The sequence below is a fragment of the Oryctolagus cuniculus genome, chromosome 1 (genome assembly GCF_964237555.1).
Source record: "Oryctolagus cuniculus chromosome 1, mOryCun1.1, whole genome shotgun sequence".
Lineage (NCBI taxonomy): Eukaryota > Metazoa > Chordata > Mammalia > Lagomorpha > Leporidae > Oryctolagus > Oryctolagus cuniculus.
The window spans coordinates 184,905,044-184,924,639 of NC_091432.1; the positions used below are offsets into that span (position 1 = coordinate 184,905,044).

The 19,596-nt window shown below is 45.4% G+C and overlaps 1 protein-coding gene and 1 long non-coding RNA gene across 3 annotated transcripts in view; one reads left to right on the forward strand and one right to left on the reverse strand.

The window, feature by feature from the left end:
* The window catches only part of MTAP (methylthioadenosine phosphorylase), an 85,106-nt gene that overhangs the window by 39,650 nt on the left and 25,860 nt on the right, over positions 1-19,596 (forward strand). For both annotated transcript variants that reach the window (XM_070052967.1, XM_002707965.5), the window contains exons 2-4: positions 8,464-8,550; positions 9,754-9,812; positions 13,129-13,296. In XM_070052967.1, the coding sequence (XP_069909068.1) occupies positions 8,464-8,550; positions 9,754-9,812; positions 13,129-13,296 (314 nt within the window). The remainder of the gene's footprint in view (positions 1-8,463; positions 8,551-9,753; positions 9,813-13,128; positions 13,297-19,596) is intronic.
* LOC127490943 (uncharacterized) overlaps positions 1-19,596 on the reverse strand; it is a 58,801-nt gene that overhangs the window by 20,295 nt on the left and 18,910 nt on the right. The gene's annotated exons all lie outside the window — the stretch shown is intronic.

The following is a 19,596-nucleotide window of genomic DNA, read 5'->3' on the forward strand; positions in this document are numbered from 1 at the left end:
TCTCCCACAAGGATAGCATGGGCCCAGGCACCTCAGCCATTCTCTGCTGCTTTTCCCAGGCCATTAGCAGGGAGCTGGATCTGAAGTGGAGCATCAGGGACACAAACAGGTGCCCCAATGGGATGCTGGCATCACAGGCAGTGGCTTGACCCGCTACACCATAGTGCTAGACCTAAGCCTTCATTTTTTACCTAGGTACACAATGGCATTTTGGACAGTGCTCAAGGACTATGCTGCTCGTTGTGGCAGAAAGAATGCATGTGCAGCCCCTCCCCATGGATGCCCTAATACAGTGCAGTGACAGCCAGAAAGCACTCCTGTTCCAGACACCCCAGGAGGGCTGGTCCCTGAGAGGGACACCGTGTGAGGAAGAGAGAGAGGCGCATGCAGGCCTGTGTCCTCACCAGCAAAGGAAAACAAGGAAATAAGGGCTTTTTTTGCTGCTTTGGAAAAGCTTGTTTTGTTGGGGCTGGTAGGGTATACCTAAACAGGAACTGACCTCGTTCTCATGAGAATTCAGTGGACTAAACAAAAGCCCTACCCTCACAGGTAGGGAGGATGAGGAAACAGGGAAGGGAAATGTATGCAGTGGACCCTGGGTCCTTACTGTAACTAGTCACGGTGTTCTGTGTCTGCGTCATCCACAGCAGGGGTCCTCCAGTGGGCATCGCCTGGTAATTTGTCAGAAATGCACATTTTGGAGATCAGAAACTGGGCATGGGGCCCAGGAATTTGGGCTCTCATAAGCCTGAGGCTCCTCAGATGCCCACTGAATATCTGACAGCCAGTGGCCTGGGAGCTTCTGAAGGGGGGGGGGGGGGGGTCTGCTTGTTGAACAGCTGTTCAGGTTGTCCCTTTGGGACTGGCTTATTTCACTAAGTATGATGTTCTCCAGCTTCATCCTTTTTTTTTTTTTGGCCACTGTGTAGTATTCCATAGAGTACATATCCCATAATATCTTTATCAAGTCTTCAGTTGACAGACATTTAGGTTGATTACATGTCTTAGCTGTTGTGAATGAGCTATAATAAACAGGATGGTGTAGATAACCCTTTTATTTGCTGATTTCATTGGGGAATGGGCGTTTAACACGCTCTGTGTTAGTTTCCTATTGGCACATACTGAGTGACTGTACACAGATGTGTTTATTTTTTTTTTTTAAGATTCATTGATGTATTTCATTTACTTGAAAGACACAGTGACAGAGAAGAGGATAGATGGAGAGAGAAAGACCTTCCATCGGCTGGTTCACTCCCCAAAAGGCTAGAGCTGGGCTAGGCAGAAACCAGGAGCCTGGAACTCCATCTGGGTCTCCCATGTGGGTGGCAAGGGCCCAAGTGCTTGGGCCACGTTTTACTACAGGGAACTGGATCAGAAGTGGAGCTGCTGGGACTCCCAACTGGCATCTGATATGAGATGCCGGCATCTCAGGTGGTGCTTAACCACACTGTACCGTGCCAGCCCCACAGATATGTTTTTCCATAGTTAAGACTCCAAAGTGAGTCTTAGAGGCCAAAACCATGGTGTCCCTGGACTTGATTCCTCTTGGAGCATCTGAAGGATCCATCTGCTTCCCTGTTTCAGCCTCTGAAGGCACCAGCATTCCTGGGCTCCCAGCCCCAAATCATATCCGCCTCTTCCCTCCACCTCCCTCGGCAGGCATATCCCCTTCCTCATTGACCTTTTTGCCTCCCTTTTATAAGGACCTGTTATGACATTTAGTGCCCACTCAAGATAATCCAGAGTAATCTCCCCACCTCAGGAGCCTTGAGCACATGAAGATAATGTTCACAGGTCTGGGAACTAGGACGTAGATGAATCTTGGGAGTAGGATTCCATCAGCCACACTCAGCTGGTGCACATTTTGAAATCTGTGGCTTGGGCCCAAGAGCAGAGTGCTAGATTCTGGCTGCTCAGAGAACCCCCTGAAGAGCTTTGTGAACAAGCTGGGCCTTGCCCAGTTCATCAGAACCTCTGCAGAGTGAGACCTGGCTTTGGGATCAGGAACTTCTCAGGAACGTCAGCTGACTGAGGAGGATCTCAGCGGCAGGTCCTGCTGTACGCTCTGAAGAAAACGCTCCCCAAAATCATTGGCCATTTGAGCAGGTGAAATGTATCTTAAAGGGAATATCTACCCATCCAAGGGTGGGGAACCTTTTTTTCTGCCAAAAGCTATTTGGATATTTATAACATCACTTATGGGCCTACAAAATTACCAACTTGAAAATGAGCCTGCTATAGATTATTGCATTTCCAGTCCGGCCTGTGGTTGCCTTGGCAAGGCCAGACGTTCCCCACCCCTGCATTAGACTAAATAGTCAAACAAGCCCCCAGTCCTGCAGGCCTGTCTGAGGACATAGAGCATCGAGGGTGAGTTGACAGCGGCTACCTCAAGCAGCCCAGGGCTGAGATTCCATCAGGGTTGGTTTCTTCTGAGCTCTCGCTCCGTGGTTCATCCACAGCTGTGTTCCCCATGCATCTTCCCACGGTCTTCCTTCTGCGCCCCATCTCTTGAGAACACCAGGTACATTGGATTAAGCCTGTGCTAGGAATTCAGGGGGAACACAGTCTAGCCCATGACCTTGACTTAATAGGGTGACTTACAGAGAGGGGTGTCTTGTCAGAGAAGAGCCACCAGCTGTCCTTGTGGATCCCACGGCAGGTGTCAGACAGGCCTCCCAGGCTGAGACATGTGGCCACTCTCTTCCCATGTAGCTGGGCTTCTGGGATTTGGCAAGGCCCCGGGAAACCTCAGAGCCCCGTTGCTCCCAAAAGACGGGTTGCATCTGCTGCTCTCGCCAGACTTGCTAGGGGCAGCCAAAGCTGAAGGACAGCCTTTCTCAGATCAGGGACGGTGACTGCTCCGTTTCTGCCTCTGACCTAGTTCTAAGCTGGAAACGATAAAAGGCAGCTCTTCTCTTTTTGTGAGCTGTCCTTAGCTGCTCGGGCTTACAGTGTTGGGAGTGCTGGGTTCCTGAAGGCAGCATGTGCCTTAAAGTGATGCTGAATAGTTCCTGAGACTAAATAGGGTTGACGAAGTCTCTTGGAGCCAGGTACCAGGACAAAGTGATGTGGGGTAGGGTTAGTGGATGCCATTTCAGCCTCATAAGAAGAAACTACTCTGGCCAGGTAAGCCAACCTTTGGATAAAATCACTGTCCCAGAGAGGAAATCAAACCCTCTGATCTTATTAAGGAAGTGAGCTTAGTGGTCTGATCATGGAAGAACGTGGGATGAACCACTAGCTTTTAAGATGTTGCAATGGCCTTGATGGACATGGAGGTCACAATTTCAGAAGTTTCTTGGGGCAGGCATTGGGGTGCAGCAAGACACCAACTTCAATGCCTACATCTCACATTGGAGCACTAGTTCAAGTCCTGGCTGCATCACTTCCAATTCAGCTCTCTACTAATGCCCTGGGAACACAGCAGAAGATGGCTTAAGTGCTTGGGAGACCTGGATGGAGTTGTTGGCTCCTGGAATCAGCCTGGCCCAGCCCTGGCCATTGCAAGCATTTGGGAATGAACCAATGGGAGGAAGATCTCTCCTTCTGTGTCTCTTCTCTCCCTCCCTGTCACTCTGCCTTCCTTTTTTTTTTTTTTTTAAAGATTTTATTTATTTATTTGAGAGGTAGAGTTACAGACAGTGAGAGGGAGAGACAGAGAGAAAGGTCTTCCGTCCGCTGGTTCACTCCCCAGTTGGCCACAATGACTGGAGCTGCACTGATCTGAAGCCAGGAGCCAGGAGCTTCTTCCAGGTCTCCCACATGGGTGCAGGGGCCCAAGCATTTGAGCCATCTTTACTGCTTTCCAAGACCACAGCAGAGAGCTGGATTGGAAGAGGAGCAACCGGGACTAAAACCAGCGCAGCGCCCATTTGGGATGCTGGTACCACAGGCAGTGGATTAACTTACTGTGCCACGGTGCCGGCCCCTGTCACTCTGCCTTTCACATAAGAAAATACATCTTTAAAAAAAAAGAATTTTCTCCTATGTAATGAAGAAGTCCTAGCTGAGCGGTAATTCCCCCCTGGGCCTTGAGCACACTTCCTAGGCAGTCAGGGCCTGATGTGGCCTAGGACTGTTGCTGACAAGGTCTTGTCATTGTTTCCTGAATGAGGTTGTCAGTTTAGAGTCTCCCTCCGCTCTGGGATGGGTCACTCAGATACTCAGAGACCCTGTTTCTAGACTTTCTCGGTCCCTTTGGTCAAGAACTTGACCTCTGAACATCAATTTCCTCATAACATGGAGGGAATAAGGCTTTTCTAATAAGATAGGATGTCACGAAGGACTCTAGGGGACATCAGGATAAAGCACATCATGGTCGTTAAGCCTGAGAGCCTATCCCAGCCCTGCTCCTTGTGATTTGATCTTGGATAAGTTTCTTAATGTTTGTTCTCTTCATTTGTAAAGTGGGTATAATACCACAGGCTTGTCTTATAGGGTGGTTGTGATGTTCAAATGAGGTACTGCTACCAAAGCACTGAGCACAGAACCTGTAATTCAGACTTTAAGTTTGGGTGCTCCATTCCAGTTGTACTTTGCTGTAGGGCCAGCAGGTGGAGACATTGGCCATATCTTGGCACTACTGGCCTCCATCTTAGAGGTCCCTAGTATGGCAGTGCTTAATTGCTTTGTTTGTGTCCCTTGCAAGATGTGAGTTTCCATAAAAAACTAGACACAGCTGGGTGACTGGATGGACTTGCCTGCAGATCATTCCTGTGCCAGAAACGGATCCTGGCCTGCCTGGTACTACACTTTTTTTTTTTTTTCTGAGTGCCGAGATGTCAGCTACCTACTGTAGAGTCGTCATGCACCCAGCCTGATGTGAACTGAAGCTTAGGGATTCTGCAGGTGAACCCAGGGATGGAATTTCAGCAGGACCCTGGTTAGGATTAATTAAGTACTGCTGCCATGCTGCACTAGTTAATGTAAGGGAGTGGGAGTTGCAAAACAAAGATTTACTTGTATATATGAGAGTACTTAAATAAAACATGTGGAAAGTGGATTTAACGGATAGGTGTATGCCAGTGTCAAGTTCCACCGTCATACTAATGGGATTTGCTGCTTCTGCTTCCCTGCCTGCCCTCCAGCAAAGTGTTAAAAGGTCTTGTTCCTGAACACATGGCTCTCTCTAGCCTCCTCCTCTGGTCTCCCCTCTCTCCTCTCTTGTCTCTGCTCCCTTCTCTTCTATCTCCTGCTTGTTCTCTCTTCTCTGCTCTCTCTTCTCTGTCTCTCTTACTCTCTCCTTCTCTCTCTCTTTCTCCTTCCTCACCCCTTCCTTCCAGTCTGCTGGATTTTTCCCAATAAGCCCTTTCCCTTAAAAAAAAAAAAAAAAAAAAGCTTGTATGGGGCAGCTATTATAGCACAGTGATTAAGCTGCCACTTGGGTTACCGGAATCCCTTATCAGAGGGCTTGCATTCAAATCCTGCCTCTGCTTCTGATCCGGCTCCTGTGACTATGTCCCCTGGGAGGCAAAACTGATGGCTCAAGTACTTGGGTCCCTACCGCCCACACAGAGACCTAGATGGAGACCCTGCTTGCTGTCTGGATCTGCCCTGGCTGTTGTGGGCATTTGGGGAGTGAAGCAGCAGAAGGAAGACTCTCTCTCTGCCTCTCTTTCTGTCATTCTACTTTTCAAATAAATGAAATTTAAGTTTTTTTTTAAAGTTTACTTTAATGTAAAAAAAATCTGCAGTCTATAAACAAAGGATCTTCAAAGAGTTCATGGAAGACACCCATTGTCAAAAAATTATGTATGGATTTCATTTTCTTTTGCACCAGAATAAACTTGTCTTTTAATTCTGTTTTTCCATGAGCTTTTGAAGTGCTCTTGTTTGACCCTGAGGTCTAGAATTTGCCCTGGAGAATATCCAGACACAGCCAGGTCACTGTGGTAATAATCCAGAAACCAAAGTTTTTATGAATAGCTGAATCCCCCAGAGGATAGGCTGAGAGCCATTTCAGAAGCCTCAGTTCATTTCTTTGGCCCAGGGTCAGGACATGGGCCATGATCTCGGATGCCTACGACATACATAAAAGGAAAGAAAAAAAAATTGATAAATCAGGGTAGAGGAAGGGTTTGCACTGTATAAAAATAGTGTGAAATTTTTGGAAATTTGTGTCAAACTAGCATGATTTAAACATATTGATGTGAGTGAACTGTTGATTTGGAAACAAATATTGGTTAGTCTTTACCTGTAAAGTTAAGTAGACATAAAATATGTAGTTTGTTGTGGTTTCAATAATGTACCACAAGGTGGCACTAATGACAAAAATTGCATTTGTCACAAGACAATGCTGAAACTGTTGAAATCTTTACTTAATGTATGCTAAACTGATCTTCTGTATATAAAGAGAATTGAAAATGAATCTTGATGTCAGTGGAAGGGGAGAGGGAGCAGGAAAGGGGAGGGTTGCGGGTGGGAGGGAAGTTATGGGGGGAAGCCATTGTACTCCATAAGCTGTACTTTGGAAATTTATATTCATTAAATAAAAGTTAAAAAAAAAGACAATGCTGAGGGAAACTAGCAGATTTCTTCAATAAAACCTCACCAAGGTGCCCTTATTTTCTTATGTTGTTGATTTTTTCTTTAATCAGAAAACTGATGGCCAGGGAGGTAACCATTTTTAACATGCTGATACAAACCAATGTGTATTTATAGCAAATACGTTGTTTGGTACATTATTTAACCTCTGACATTTTTTCCTCAATAAGCCACATATTTTTTCTTTTAAAAAAAAATTGAAAGGCAGAGTTACAGAGAGGCCGAGGCAGAGAGAGAAATCTTCCATCCACCGTTCACTCCCTAAATGGCCTCAAGAGCTGGAACTAGGCTAATCTGGAGCCAGGAGCCTTGCAGGGGCCCAAGGACCTGGGCCATCCTTCGCTGCTTTCCCAGGCCATAGCAGAGAGCTGGGTTGGAAATGGAGCAGCCAGGACTCGAACTGGCACTCTATGGTATGCGGGCACTGCAGGCAGCAGCTTTTCCCGCTATGCACAGTGCCAGCCCCTCCACATATACTTTCTAGAAATTTTACTCAAGTGACAATAGATTGGCAGTCATTGCGATGAAAAAAGGTGCAGTGGTCACTTTTTGTTGGATTTTCAGTACAATATAGTATCTTCAGCTGGCAGCTGACTGTTCCAACACTTTCCTCCTTTAGGTAGTAGCAGCCTAGGGAGATTTTCATAGTGACTTCAGCTACTTAATTTTTAGTTTTCACAGTTGAGCTAGTATTTATCTTTGTAATTGCTCGTTTGTGTTCCCTAGTCATCCAATTAGATTAACCCTTAGAGGGTAGTACTGGAATTCTTACCTTGTCTGAGGACAGGACTTTGAAGATGACCTCTAAAAAATGCAATCTATGCTTGAACTTGAAATAAATTTAGAACTACTTTTGAATTCCTTACGTTTACATAATATAAATAAATGAATTTTCTGTTTGCTCTATATATTTACTGTACATAAATATGAAGTTATGTACATATATGAATGATGGCTTAACTTGGTAAGTGTACATGAAGCTAACTTCCAGTGTCTTCTGCCTGCATACTCTTCCAGTTCCATGTTCTCTGGTTCTTGTGGCACATGAAAGGGAATCTCTTGCATTTTTATTAGATGGAGAAATGAGAAGAAACCATAACTATATGGATGTACCTAGTATTTTATATGCCACGGGTCCTATGAACAGTCTCTCTTCCGTAGTCCATTTTAAAATCAGAAAATGCTTTCCTACAACCATGTTTGCTGACTTTTAGGTTTGATTTTCTAACTTAAGCTAGTTCAAGTACCTTTCTGTGACTATTTGTAATTTAAACGTAAATAAATGCACTGTTGTCTTAAAAAACATGACCTGTATTTTATTTCTATAATACTGATGACTTTTAAATGGTTGTTGGATTTTATTTTCCCCACTATTTTTCAGATTTTTAAACCACCTAGGGCTTAGCAGGAATGGAGGATACACAAGATATTAGTAAATATTTTTACTAATTATTTTAAGAAAATATTAGTAAATGTAAGTAAATATTTGCTTAAAATAATGATTTTTCTGGAGCCAGTGCTGTGTTATAGTGGGTTAAGCCACCGTGTGCAATGCCAGCATCCCATATGGGTGCTGCTTCAAGTCCTGGCCGCTCCACTTCAATCCAGCTCTCTGCTGTGGTCTGAGAAAGCAGTAGAAGATGGCCCAGGTTCTTGGGCCCCTGCACCCCCATGGGAGACCTGGAAGAAGCTCCTGGCTCCTGGCTTTGAATTGGCACAGCTCTGGCCATTGTGGGCAACTGGGGAGTGAACCAGCGGATGGAAGATCTCTCTCCCTCTGCCTCTTCTCTCTCTCTCAATGCAACTCTGATTTTCAAATAAATAAATATTTTTTTAAAAAAATAATGATTTTCTTTCTAATGAAAAGTGACCAAATATGATAATCCTTTTTTTTCTTTCCCTCTTTTTCTCCCTTAGATTGGAATAATTGGTGGAACAGGCCTGGATGATCCAGAAATTTTAGAAGGAAGAACTGAAAAATATGTGGATACTCCATTTGGCAAGGTCAGTACCCACTTAGTGGAGCCATGTTAGCTTTTCCACTTCTTACTGGCTTCATTTTTCTGTCAAAAAAAAAAAAAAAAATCCTTTTGTCCTAGAAGCCCAGGGCTGGCTGCTGTAGGCAGAAAGCCCAGAGGGGGAGCCAGGAGCCATGAACTTGGGTTGCGCCAGCTCAGATGGTGTCCGTCAGGATGCTCAGACTTCGCTGTTCTGAGAGCGTGGCTTTTCAGTGTGTTGCTCAATTTGTGTTGCTTGAAGGCAGGCACTCACTTCAGACATAGCAACTGTGCTTTTCAAATCTGTGCATTCAAATCAGCCTCTCATTTGGGGCCGGTAGGTCACACCACACTGATTTAGGGGACAAGCTGATGACTAATAGGATGAGGTCTCAGCAGCATCTGTGAGCGAGCCCTGTCCCAAAGGAGGATTGCCTTGGGGATCCAGAAACCGCTGACAGTTGAATGCTCGACTGCACTGGGAGTAAAACACCCGTCCTTTTCTGGAGAGGCTGCTTGTTCTCCGAGCCAGTGTGTCCCCAGCCAAGGTGGGGGTGAGGGCGTCTATCTTCTCCTGATTCCATGGGACTGCTTCCAAACGCTGTAGTCTCTCTCATCCTCCTGCGACCACCTCCACATCTGAGCGTCCCAACCAAACCCTCTTTAGCTAAGCTCTTAGATTGGCCTCGCATCTTCCATGTCTTGCCATCATCTTGGTCCACTGCTTAGCTTTGTGTTTTCTTAACCCCTTAGATCCTAAGGGCCTTTCCCTTTATTACCTCCGGCCATTCCCTGGCCATCTCAGGCTTGGTCAACACGAGCAGAAAGCTCCAGTGATTTCTTATATGCCAGGACAGTGGCCTCTCTCCTTTCTGCCTTTCACTCACACCTGTTGGTGCACCTGCCACATCAGAATTTGACCACGCTCCCATCAGAGTCCCCTGGGACACATGCTACACATAGATTTTACTAAATGGCACTGCACAGACACCCTAGACTCTGTGCAGAGTCCTGTGAATCTCTATGCCTTGTAGAGGGCTCAGGAAACAGTGAAAGATGTGATCAATCAACACTAGACTTTTTTAAGCTATAGAATCAAGCTGCAGGTTTCTGTAAGTCCCACTGTGATTGAACAGTTCAAACAGTAGTATTTTTAATTGTTTCAATGCATTTTACACTCACTGACTTCTAACGTTGTCCTTTCATGCAGCCATCCGATGCCTTAATTTTGGGGAAAATAAAAAATGTTGATTGCGTCCTCCTTGCCAGGTAAGATATTTTAAGCTGTTTGAGTGTCACTACTAAACGACAGTGTGAACTTAAAATCTGGAAGGAGTAACGAAGCAGGTGTGCATTGCCAGGTATTAGTGGAGTCAGAGCATCATAGTCACCCTCATTTACCGCATTTGGTCTGGGAGTCAGTTACGCTCATTTTGGGATTACTCATCTCACACATGTCACCCCATTAAGTCTTGGACAGTGGATCTTTTGACTAAAATTAGAACTCTGATTTCATTTCTAGCTGTTTCTTTTCCTTTTAGTTATGAAGATAAGCAGTGAATACTCCACTCGTGACCCCTTAGGTAGCAGAGGTTGTCCCTCTGGGGAGTGGGTTTAGGCCCCTGAAGTGGGTCACTCGTGGTGTCCACATCCTCGCTTTCTTTACAAGGCTAGTGTTGTCCCATGCTGTAGAGGAGACAGATCTTTTTGATCACACAGTTAAAAATCAAACTGTAAGTGTTAGTCTTCCGTGCCACAACTTAACAGCTTCAAAGAGCACATGTTATCTCAACTTCTGTGAGTCGGGAGACTGGCACAGGTTAGCTGGGTGCTCTGCAGCAGTCACACAAGGTGTGTTCAGGGCTGTGTTCTGGAGCTTGAGGTTGTGTGCAGGCTCCCGTGCTTGTTGGCAGAATTCACTTCCTCACAGCAGTAGGATTGAGGACTTCGGCTCCTGAGACAGTCCACACTCTGTGTCCCGTGGCCCCCTCTGAGTGCCTGTTAGCAAGGTACAGCCCAGTCGTGCCAATGACTTCCATCCCCTCTGCTGTGTTCTGATGGTTAGAAGCAAGTCACAGGTCCACCACGGCTGGGGAGGCGATTGTACAGGACATGAAACAGGGAATGCACTGTAGTCTGTCTGCCACTCTACATTTGCAAAATGGAAGTATCCGCGCAGAATCCAGAGAAACGAAAGTGTAGTTTCAGGCAGCTACCTGGGAGGATTGCAGGCAGCCTCCTTTGTTGGTCTTGGGTCATTCCTGGAGAATCACTCAACTTTCCAGGCTTTAGGAAGAGATGTTTGGTGTGGCCCTGTGGCAAGGGTTTTTGACTTTGGAACTGAAATGTGTTTGGCCCTAACAGCTCTGACCTGCAGATTTCTTTTGCAAATGTAATTAGCCTTTTAGAGAGGAGCCTCAGAGAAACACACTTTCTGGTGCTCACTGCCCCCATCCATAAACTTGGGTGGGAACCCTGATAGGCTCTGTTTATCTGCAGTTAAGATGTTTCTAGCAATTATGTTTCGGTCATCAGAAGAGACATTAAAGTTTCCTTTAAAATATAAACATAGGATGATAGCTAGAGATATTTAATAACACCCCCTTGTAGAACATTACTGAACTGTTCGTTTTACAGATTAAAGAAAACTGGGCTCCAGTCTTTTTTTCCTAAATGTATGTCGGAAGTGTTGATATTAAACACGTGTGCATATGTAAATACACGTGTATGTTTATTACTATAATTATGCTGTATACAATTTTCACTGTTGTCAGAATTAGGAAGTAAAGTTTTTTAAATGCACAAAACACATTCACATTTTTTTAAGCAAATGGCAAAACACCCAGTTCACATTGCTTTTTTTAGCCTCACATACTTAGACTGAAAATTGCAGTTTTTGTGTTCTTACCACATGAAAAACAGGTGTATGAGGAATTAAAAAACAAGCTCTTAATCATCATGATACAAAATATGATTTTGTATTTTTCTGCATTACCACATATAAAAGATTTGACTGTGAACAGTTGTCTTTTTGTCGTAGAATCTTACATGGTTATTGTAGTTTTTCAAGGAACCCTGAGTAATTTTAGGTCTCTAAGAAAGACTGCCTACGCAGATGTCATGTTACGCATGTAAATTTTTTAAAAATAATTTTAGAAATTGGGTTCCCTTTCCTGGCTGTTTACCAGCGTTCCTTTAGGGGTGTGTGTGTGTGCGTGCGTGCGTGCTTACATGTTCCCAATGCCCAAACACATTCTTTCATCTGACAGATTAAACTGCTCACACGGCAGATCCTGGTCTAGGGGCCAAGAAGGAAGACAGACAGGGGCATCACCCTTGAGGCTGATTGTAGTGAGAACCATGAGCACTGCAGGACAGTGCAGTGCTGGAGATGCCGAAGGGTGCTAGAAGGAAACTCAGTTTAGGGGACAGGGAAGTGAGCCAGAGGCAGTGATCCTAGGAAGTTCCTCCCCGAGGAGATCACTGTGGAGCAGAGGTCTGAGCAGGAGTGAGTACGGATGAGCAGCTGAAAGCTCACTTAGCAGTGAGCCCAAGCTAAGTGAGGAGATGGGTGAAGGTAGAGCTTGGGTTGCCTTAGTAGGCTGGGTTCAGGGAATTGTGTTTGGGTTTTATTTGAAGTAGGAAGTAAGTCATGGATGGGTGGGTGTATGAGTCTGCTCAGGCTGCCATAACAGCGAAGCAGGTGGGTGGCTTAGATAACACAAGTTTATTTCCTCAGAGTTCTGGGGCTAGAAGTCTGAGATCAGGGTGCTGGAGTGATTGGTTTCTTCTGAGAACTGGGAGGGAAGGCTCTCTTCCAGGCCCCTCCTTGGCTTGTGGGCGGCTGTCTTCTCCCTGTGTCTTCATGTCCTCTTCCCTCTGTGCATGATTGGGTCCAGATTTCTTCTTACGACACCCTCACATTGGAAGAGGCCCACCCTGATGACCTCATTTTACCTGGTTGTCTCTTTAAAGTCCTTCATTTTGAATATAGTCACATTCTGAGGAATGGAGGGGTTAGCCCTTCCATGTCAGAATTTTGGTGGGACCCAGTTCAGCACATAACAGGAGCCAAGAGTGAGGTGATCCTTTCTTGCACAAAACCTGGCAATGTCATGCTAAACAAGTGAAAATTAAAATATTTTAAATGTTTTCATTAACTTACTTGGATGATAAGAGAAAAGGGAATGGAGAGATGCAACTGGGAACTTAAACTTTGTTTCTGTTGTGTTGTTGTCTTCACTGGTGCCCCTGTTTTCCATGAAATGGTACATGTGAGACCAGATGCTCACTCTGGGTTGTTTGTATCCCACAGGATAGACGGGGGATATACCTTCCTAAAGCATGAATTTTAAGTTATTACCCACACTTAGAAAAATAAATATAAAGAATGTAAAGATGGTCTGCATTTTATGACCAAATAGTTGGGGCTTACAGTTGTCTGAGTGTTACCCAGTGGTTTCTCACTCGCCCTCTGCCAGTAAAAGCACTTTGGTGGAAAGAGCTGGAAAACACTGCTGTAAATGAATTTCCTTTCCTAACTGTTCAAATGCCCTTGTCTGTCCTTTTCCCTTTTCTCTCTTAGGCATGGGAGGCAGCACACCATCATGCCTTCCAAAGTCAACTACCAGGCAAACATCTGGGCTTTGAAGGAGGAGGGTTGTACACATGTCATAGTGACCACAGCTTGTGGCTCCTTGAGGGAGGAGATTCAGCCCGGCGATATCGTCATTATCGATCAGTTCATCGACAGGTGAGCAACCTTGTGAAACACTTCAGGCTCCTGTTGCTCATTCCCAGCTCAAATGGATGATATGTGGGAACTGGAAGAAGAAAAGGTGGGCAGGGCCACAGACTGGCTTAAAATTTTTTCTTGTGGGAGTTTCTATTTCTTTATAATTGACAAATAGTAATTTTACATATTTCTGGGGGTAAAGTGATATTTGGTATATGTACACATTGAATAATGATAAATCACTAGTGAACATATCACTGCATATTATTATCATTTTTGGTGGTGAGAACATTTTTGATTTCTGCTTTCCTATTCACTATAAACACCATGCTGTACAGAGTATTACTAAGAAACTTACTCCTCTTGCCTTACTGAAATTTTGTCTCCTTTGACAAACATCCCTGATGTCCCCGTCCCCCAGCCTCAGATAACTGCTGTTTAACTCTCTACTTCTGTAAGCTGATCTTTTATATAGCACGCAGGTCAATGAGGTCCTGCACTGCTTATCTCTGTGTATCTGCTTTATTGCATTTAGCATCATGTCCTCTGATTTCATCTGTGCTGTCACCAGTGAAAGACTTTTCTTCTTTTTTGTGGATGAATGGTATCCCATGGTGGATATTACCACATTTTGTTTATCCATTCATCCCTTGATGGACACTTAGTTTGATTCCATATCTGGACTATTGTGACAAGTATGGCAATGAACCTGAGAATGCACATCTCTTCAGCGTACTTATTTCAGTTCCACTGGATATGCACTTCATAGTATGATTGACAGATCACAAGATAAATCTGTTTTTGTGAACCTGCATTCTGTTTTCCAAAAATGACTGTACATTCCAACTAACAGTATAAACTGTTTCTACATCCTTGTTCTCATCTTTTTAATAAACTTAACATTTCTCTGGTAATTCATTATGTTGAGCATTTTTGTTCTACATATTTATTGGCCATTTGTAGGTCATCTTTTGAGAAGTGTCTATACAGGTTCTTTGCCCAATTTTTTTTTTTAATTTTTTTTTATTTTTTATTTTTTTGACAGGCAGAGTGGACAGTGAGAGAGAGAGACAGAGAGAAAGGTCTTCCTTTGCCGTTGGTTCACCCTCCAATAGCTGCCGTGGCCAGCGTGCTGCGGCCAGTGCACCGCGCTGATCCGATGGCAGGAGCCAGGTACTTATCCTGGTCTCCCATGGGGTGCAGGGCCCAAGCACTTGGGCCATCCTCCACTGCACTCCCTGGCCACAGCAGAGAGCTGGCCTGGAAGAGAGGCAACCGGGACATCTGGCACCCCAACTGGGACTAGAACCCGGTGTGCCGGTGCCGCAAGGCGGAGGATTAGCCTAGTGAGCCGCGGTGCCAGCTGCCCGATTTTTAATTGGGTTATTTTTTTTCCTTGCCGCTGAGTTGTTTGAATTCCTTATATATTTTGGATATTAACCCCTTAACAGATATACAGTTTGTAAATATTTTCTCCCAGTCTGTAGGTTGTCTTTTCATATTGTGGAAGTTTTTAAATATATACACAGTGGAAAAATAATCAAGAACTGTCATATGCCAGATTCCCAGCTTCAGTATTTATCAGTTCATTGCAGTTTATAACTTTAAAGAAATCTTTTTTTAAAAAAAATTAATATCTCCTTAGTATTAGATGTGAATATCTAGGTAGTACTCTCATTTTCCCTATTGTCTTGCAGACTTTGTTTTATTATAGTTGACTGTTCAAAGGTGCAAGGAAAGTGCAACTAGTTGCAAATTTGTTAACATGCATACTTAATAACCCTGAGAGTCCAAAGGTTTCCACCCTCTTTCCTTTGTTTTCTTTTTTTCCTGTAGCTTCTCCCTACATTCTGGATTTTACTGGTTATATCCTTAACTGTCCCAGTGTCTTACCCTGTCCCTCATGCTTGCTTTAGACTGGCAGTTAGCTCTGGGGGCCTGATGAGAATCGGGTTTGAATTCTTAGCGAGAATTCTTCTTTCTTCATTATATCAGGAAATACTTCATATCCAGTTGTTTCTTCACAACTTTAAGTGGGTGTTTCAGGTGCTAGGAGTGTTTTGTTATACAAAGAATTTATTCTCCCCAAATAATCGAATAATAATGGACAGCCAGGTTCCTGGGCTTTTTTTTTTTTTTTTTTTTTTTTTTTTTTTTTTTTTTCACTTAGAAGTAGTTTAAGAAATCACAAAGGAAATATTAGGACCACCCATTCCTGGTAGAAAAAACCACTTCTCGGGGTGCTGTTGGTGGAGACAGAGCCTCTTGGACCAGAAGGGAGGAGTAGCACAAGCGAGCCATTTGCCTCCTACCACAACCCCCATCCTGTTACCCTGTCACCTCGGTCCATCCTGCTCCTCCCACCCAAGAGGCTGTCCTGCCTCTGCTGCTGTAGGAGAGGGAATTATGCAGTCTAGTTCTATGTTCAGTCCAATTCTGCGTGTTCTGCCTTCCAAAGAGAGGGAGAGGTCTTCCATCTGCTGCTTTACTCCCAAAATGGCCACAATGGCTGGAGCTGAGCCGATTCAAAGCCAGGAGCTTCTTCCGGGTCTCCTATGTGGGTGCAGGGGCCCAACATCTTCTGCTTTCCTAGGCGCATTAGCAGGGAACTGGATCAGAAGTGGAACAGCCGAGACTTTAACTGGCACCCACATGGGATGCCAGTGCTGCAGGCAGAGACTTCACCTACGCCACAGCGCTGGCCCCCCAGAAGCATTCCTGACTGCTGACTGAATGAAACTGTTAGGTCAAACTATATGAAATTGCCCATTCTGTAGGTCAGTCATGGTTGAGTACTGGTATTTTCATGTGATTCCTCCTGATAAATAAAGAGATTGAAGTCATCACATACCTCTCACTCTACCTTTTATCTATTTGGTATCTGTCTTTTCCTCTAGAATAGAAGCTGTGTGAGGGTGTATTTGCAGTTTCTCCCCAACACCCACAACAGTGGTTTTTGAACCATTGAACATAGTCGTTTGAAGAGAGGGACAGGCAGGAGTTTGTGGTTAGGAAATGTTTTGATTGAAATCTCTCTGGCTGTCCAAGTCCATGTGTTTGGAGGTAATGACTTAAGAAAATGATTGTATCTGATGGCTTTAAAAAGCAGAATATAAGACTCCACATTCAGAGTGGCCCAGATTTATAAGACACTAGGATGATACTGGAAAGAAAAGTCCATCTTGGGTACAGGGTCTGGGATTAATTTGTTGCTTACGTGGTAGAACTGTACACTGTTGCCTTTCCTAAAACTTTTCTCTGGTGGTAAATACAGATGTTTCATACACTGCCGCTTTTAAGAACACAGTTAGGCCCAGAAATACAGAAACTCAAAAGAGAACTGGTGCTGCCATCAGATCTAGTTTCATTCTGACTTGGCACCTCTTAGCCATGTAGCTTTAAGATCCTCTGGTGCCTGTTTTCTTTCTGTGAGCCATGTGTGGATAATCTGCCTCCTCATGAAAACCTTTTCTTAGATCCAGCATGTTACCTGCTCAATAGCTAGGTACCGCTACCAAGAGTATGAGCACAGTGGCTGTGCAAGCAAAGATCTACTGAAAGGAAGATCCCTCCTGGAATGGAATTCAGGGTGAAATCTCAATTTTTATATGAATTGCATATTGCAGTGATAACACTGTAGAAACATTAGGTTACATAAGATTCTTTTTTTTTTTTTTTTTTTTTTTTTTTTTGACAGGCAGAGTGGACAGTGAGAGAGAGAGACAGAGAGAAAGGTCTTCCTTTGCCGTTGGTTCACCCTCCAATGGCCGCCGCGGCCGGCGCGCTGCGGCCGGCGCACCGCGCTGATCCGATGGCAGGAGCCAGGAGCCAGGTGCTTTTCCTGGTCTCCCATGGGGTGCAGGGCCCAAGCACCTGGGCCATCCTCCACTGCACTCCCTGGCCACAGCAGAGGGCTGGCCTGGAAGAGGGGCAACCGGGACAGAATCCGGCGCCCCGACCGGGACTAGAACCCGGTGTGCCGGCGCCGCTAGGCGGAGGATTAGCCTAGTGAGCCGCGGCGCCGGCTACATAAGATTCTAAAGATCATTTTACCTGTTGCTCTTCTATCTTTTTAATGTGGCCACTAGGAATTCTAAAATGATGTACGTGGCTCCTGTCATTTTGCTCTTAGACGGGATCTTTTTTTTTTTTTTTTTAAGATTTATTTATTTATTTGAAAGTCAGAGTTACACACAGATAGGAGAGGCAGAGAAAGAGAGAGAAAGAAGTCTTCTATCTGCTGTTTCACACCACAGATGGCTGCAACAGCTGAAGCTGTGTCTATCCGAAGCCAGGAGTTTCCTCCGGGTCTCCCACTTGGATGCAGGAGCCCAAGGAATTGGGCCATATTCTACTGCTTTCCCAGGCCATAGCAGAGAGCTAGATCAGAAGTGGAATAGGCCGGCGACACAGCTCAATAGGCTAATCCTCCACCTAGCGGCGCTGGCACAATGGGTTCTAGTCCCGGTCAGGGCGCCGGATTCTTTCCCAGTTGCCCCTCTTCCAAGCCAGCTCTCTGCTGTGGCCCGGGAAGGTAGTGGAGAATGGCCCAAGTGCTTGGGCCCTGCACTCCATGGGAGACCAGGAGAAGCACCTGGCTCCTGCCTTCGGATCAGCGCGCCAGCCGGGGCAGCCATTGGAGGGTGAACCAACGGCAAAGGAAGACCTTTCTCTCTGTCTCTCTCTCACTATCCACTCTGCCTGTCAAAAAAAAAAAAAGAAGAAGAAGAAGTGGAACAGCCAGGACTCAAACCAGCGCCCATATGGAATGCTGACACTGCCGGCGGCGGCTTTACCTGCTACACCACGGTGTGCTGGCCCCCTGAATAGCATCTTCCAGGTTATCTTTCCCTTGACTGAGCTCCATGGCTTTATGTTAACGAGGCTGGGCATGTGTAAGATTCACAAAGGTGTGTTTGAACATCTCGTAGGAAGAGAATCAGAACTTTTTCACCTCGTGGGTAATGCCCTGTACGTGTGGTGCTGACAGCACATTACTTTCTTTTATGATTAATGTATTTATTTATTTGAAAGAGTGAGAGAGATCTCCCGTCTGCTGGTTTGCTCCCCAGATGGCCACAATAGCTGGGGCAGGGCTAGGACTTGTCCAGGCTGAAGCCAGGAGCCAGGAACTTCATTGTGGTGTTGGACTTGGGCTATCCTCTTCTGCTTTTCCTAGGCCACTGGGAAATCCATGTAACTGGATTGTAAGTGGATCAACCAGGACACTAACGGGGGCACATATGGGATGCCAACATTGCAAGCGGCAGCTTTACCCACTGTGCTGCAATGCCGGCCCCCACATTTCCTAATAACATGAATCTTGGCATGTGTTGAGGCAGTTGCCTGATACTTCCATTTGGTGCTGTCATAAGGCATGAGTGGTGGACTAGAAGCTGTGCTGTGTGCAACCGGAAGTTGCCAGAGCCATACCCACATCCTCAAGTTGTCTGATGCAGCCCAGTGGACTTGAGAGCTTCAGGGCACAGGCAGAGGCAGTCACTGAGGAGGTCTTGTCCTGGCTCTGGTCTTGGGCAGATGCCTCCACCTACCTGGCTCTCAGTCCCTGCTTGAGAATGAGGGTTGAATGAACTGCACCATCTCTCAGGCCCCTTTTCCCTGCACTGCCTGTGTGCCTTCTGCAGGGCTGACCTAGAAACACATTGGCCTGTACCTATAATTTTGCCAGCACATTGTCCCAGAAAAAAAGATCTCATCCTAAAGAGGTCTTGTAAGGCTTACAGGGATTCTTTGAATCTGTATGTGAGAAGTTTGGCAGAATTGGAACAGAATAATATGGCGGAAGGAAAGCACACTGCTTTCGGTTCTCACTGTGCCCAGCGTGGGTGGGTTGGGGGCCCAGCCTGTAGTGTCAGCCATGCTCTGCATACCTGAGAGATCATTAAGGCTTAGGAATGAAAGGTGGCTCTGCTCTCTGGGGTTCTTTATAGAAACATTAAATTTCTACTCAATTAAATATACTCTAGAAGGAATCTAAGAAGGCTGGAAGTTGTTTTTTTTTTTTTTTTTTTTTTTTTAATTTTTTTTTATTTGACAGGTAGAGTTATAGACAGTGAGAGAGACGGAGAGAAAGGTCTTCCTTCTGTTGGTTCACTGCTCAAATGGCCGCCACGACCGGTGCTGCACTGATCAGAAGCCAGGAGCCAGGTACTTCTCCTGGTCTCCCACGCGGGTGCAGGGGCCCAAGGACCTGGGCCATCCTCCACTGCACTCCAGGGCCACAGCAGAGAACTGGACTGGAAGAGGAACAACCAGGACAGAATCCAGCGCCTATATAGGATGCAGGCGCCACAAGCG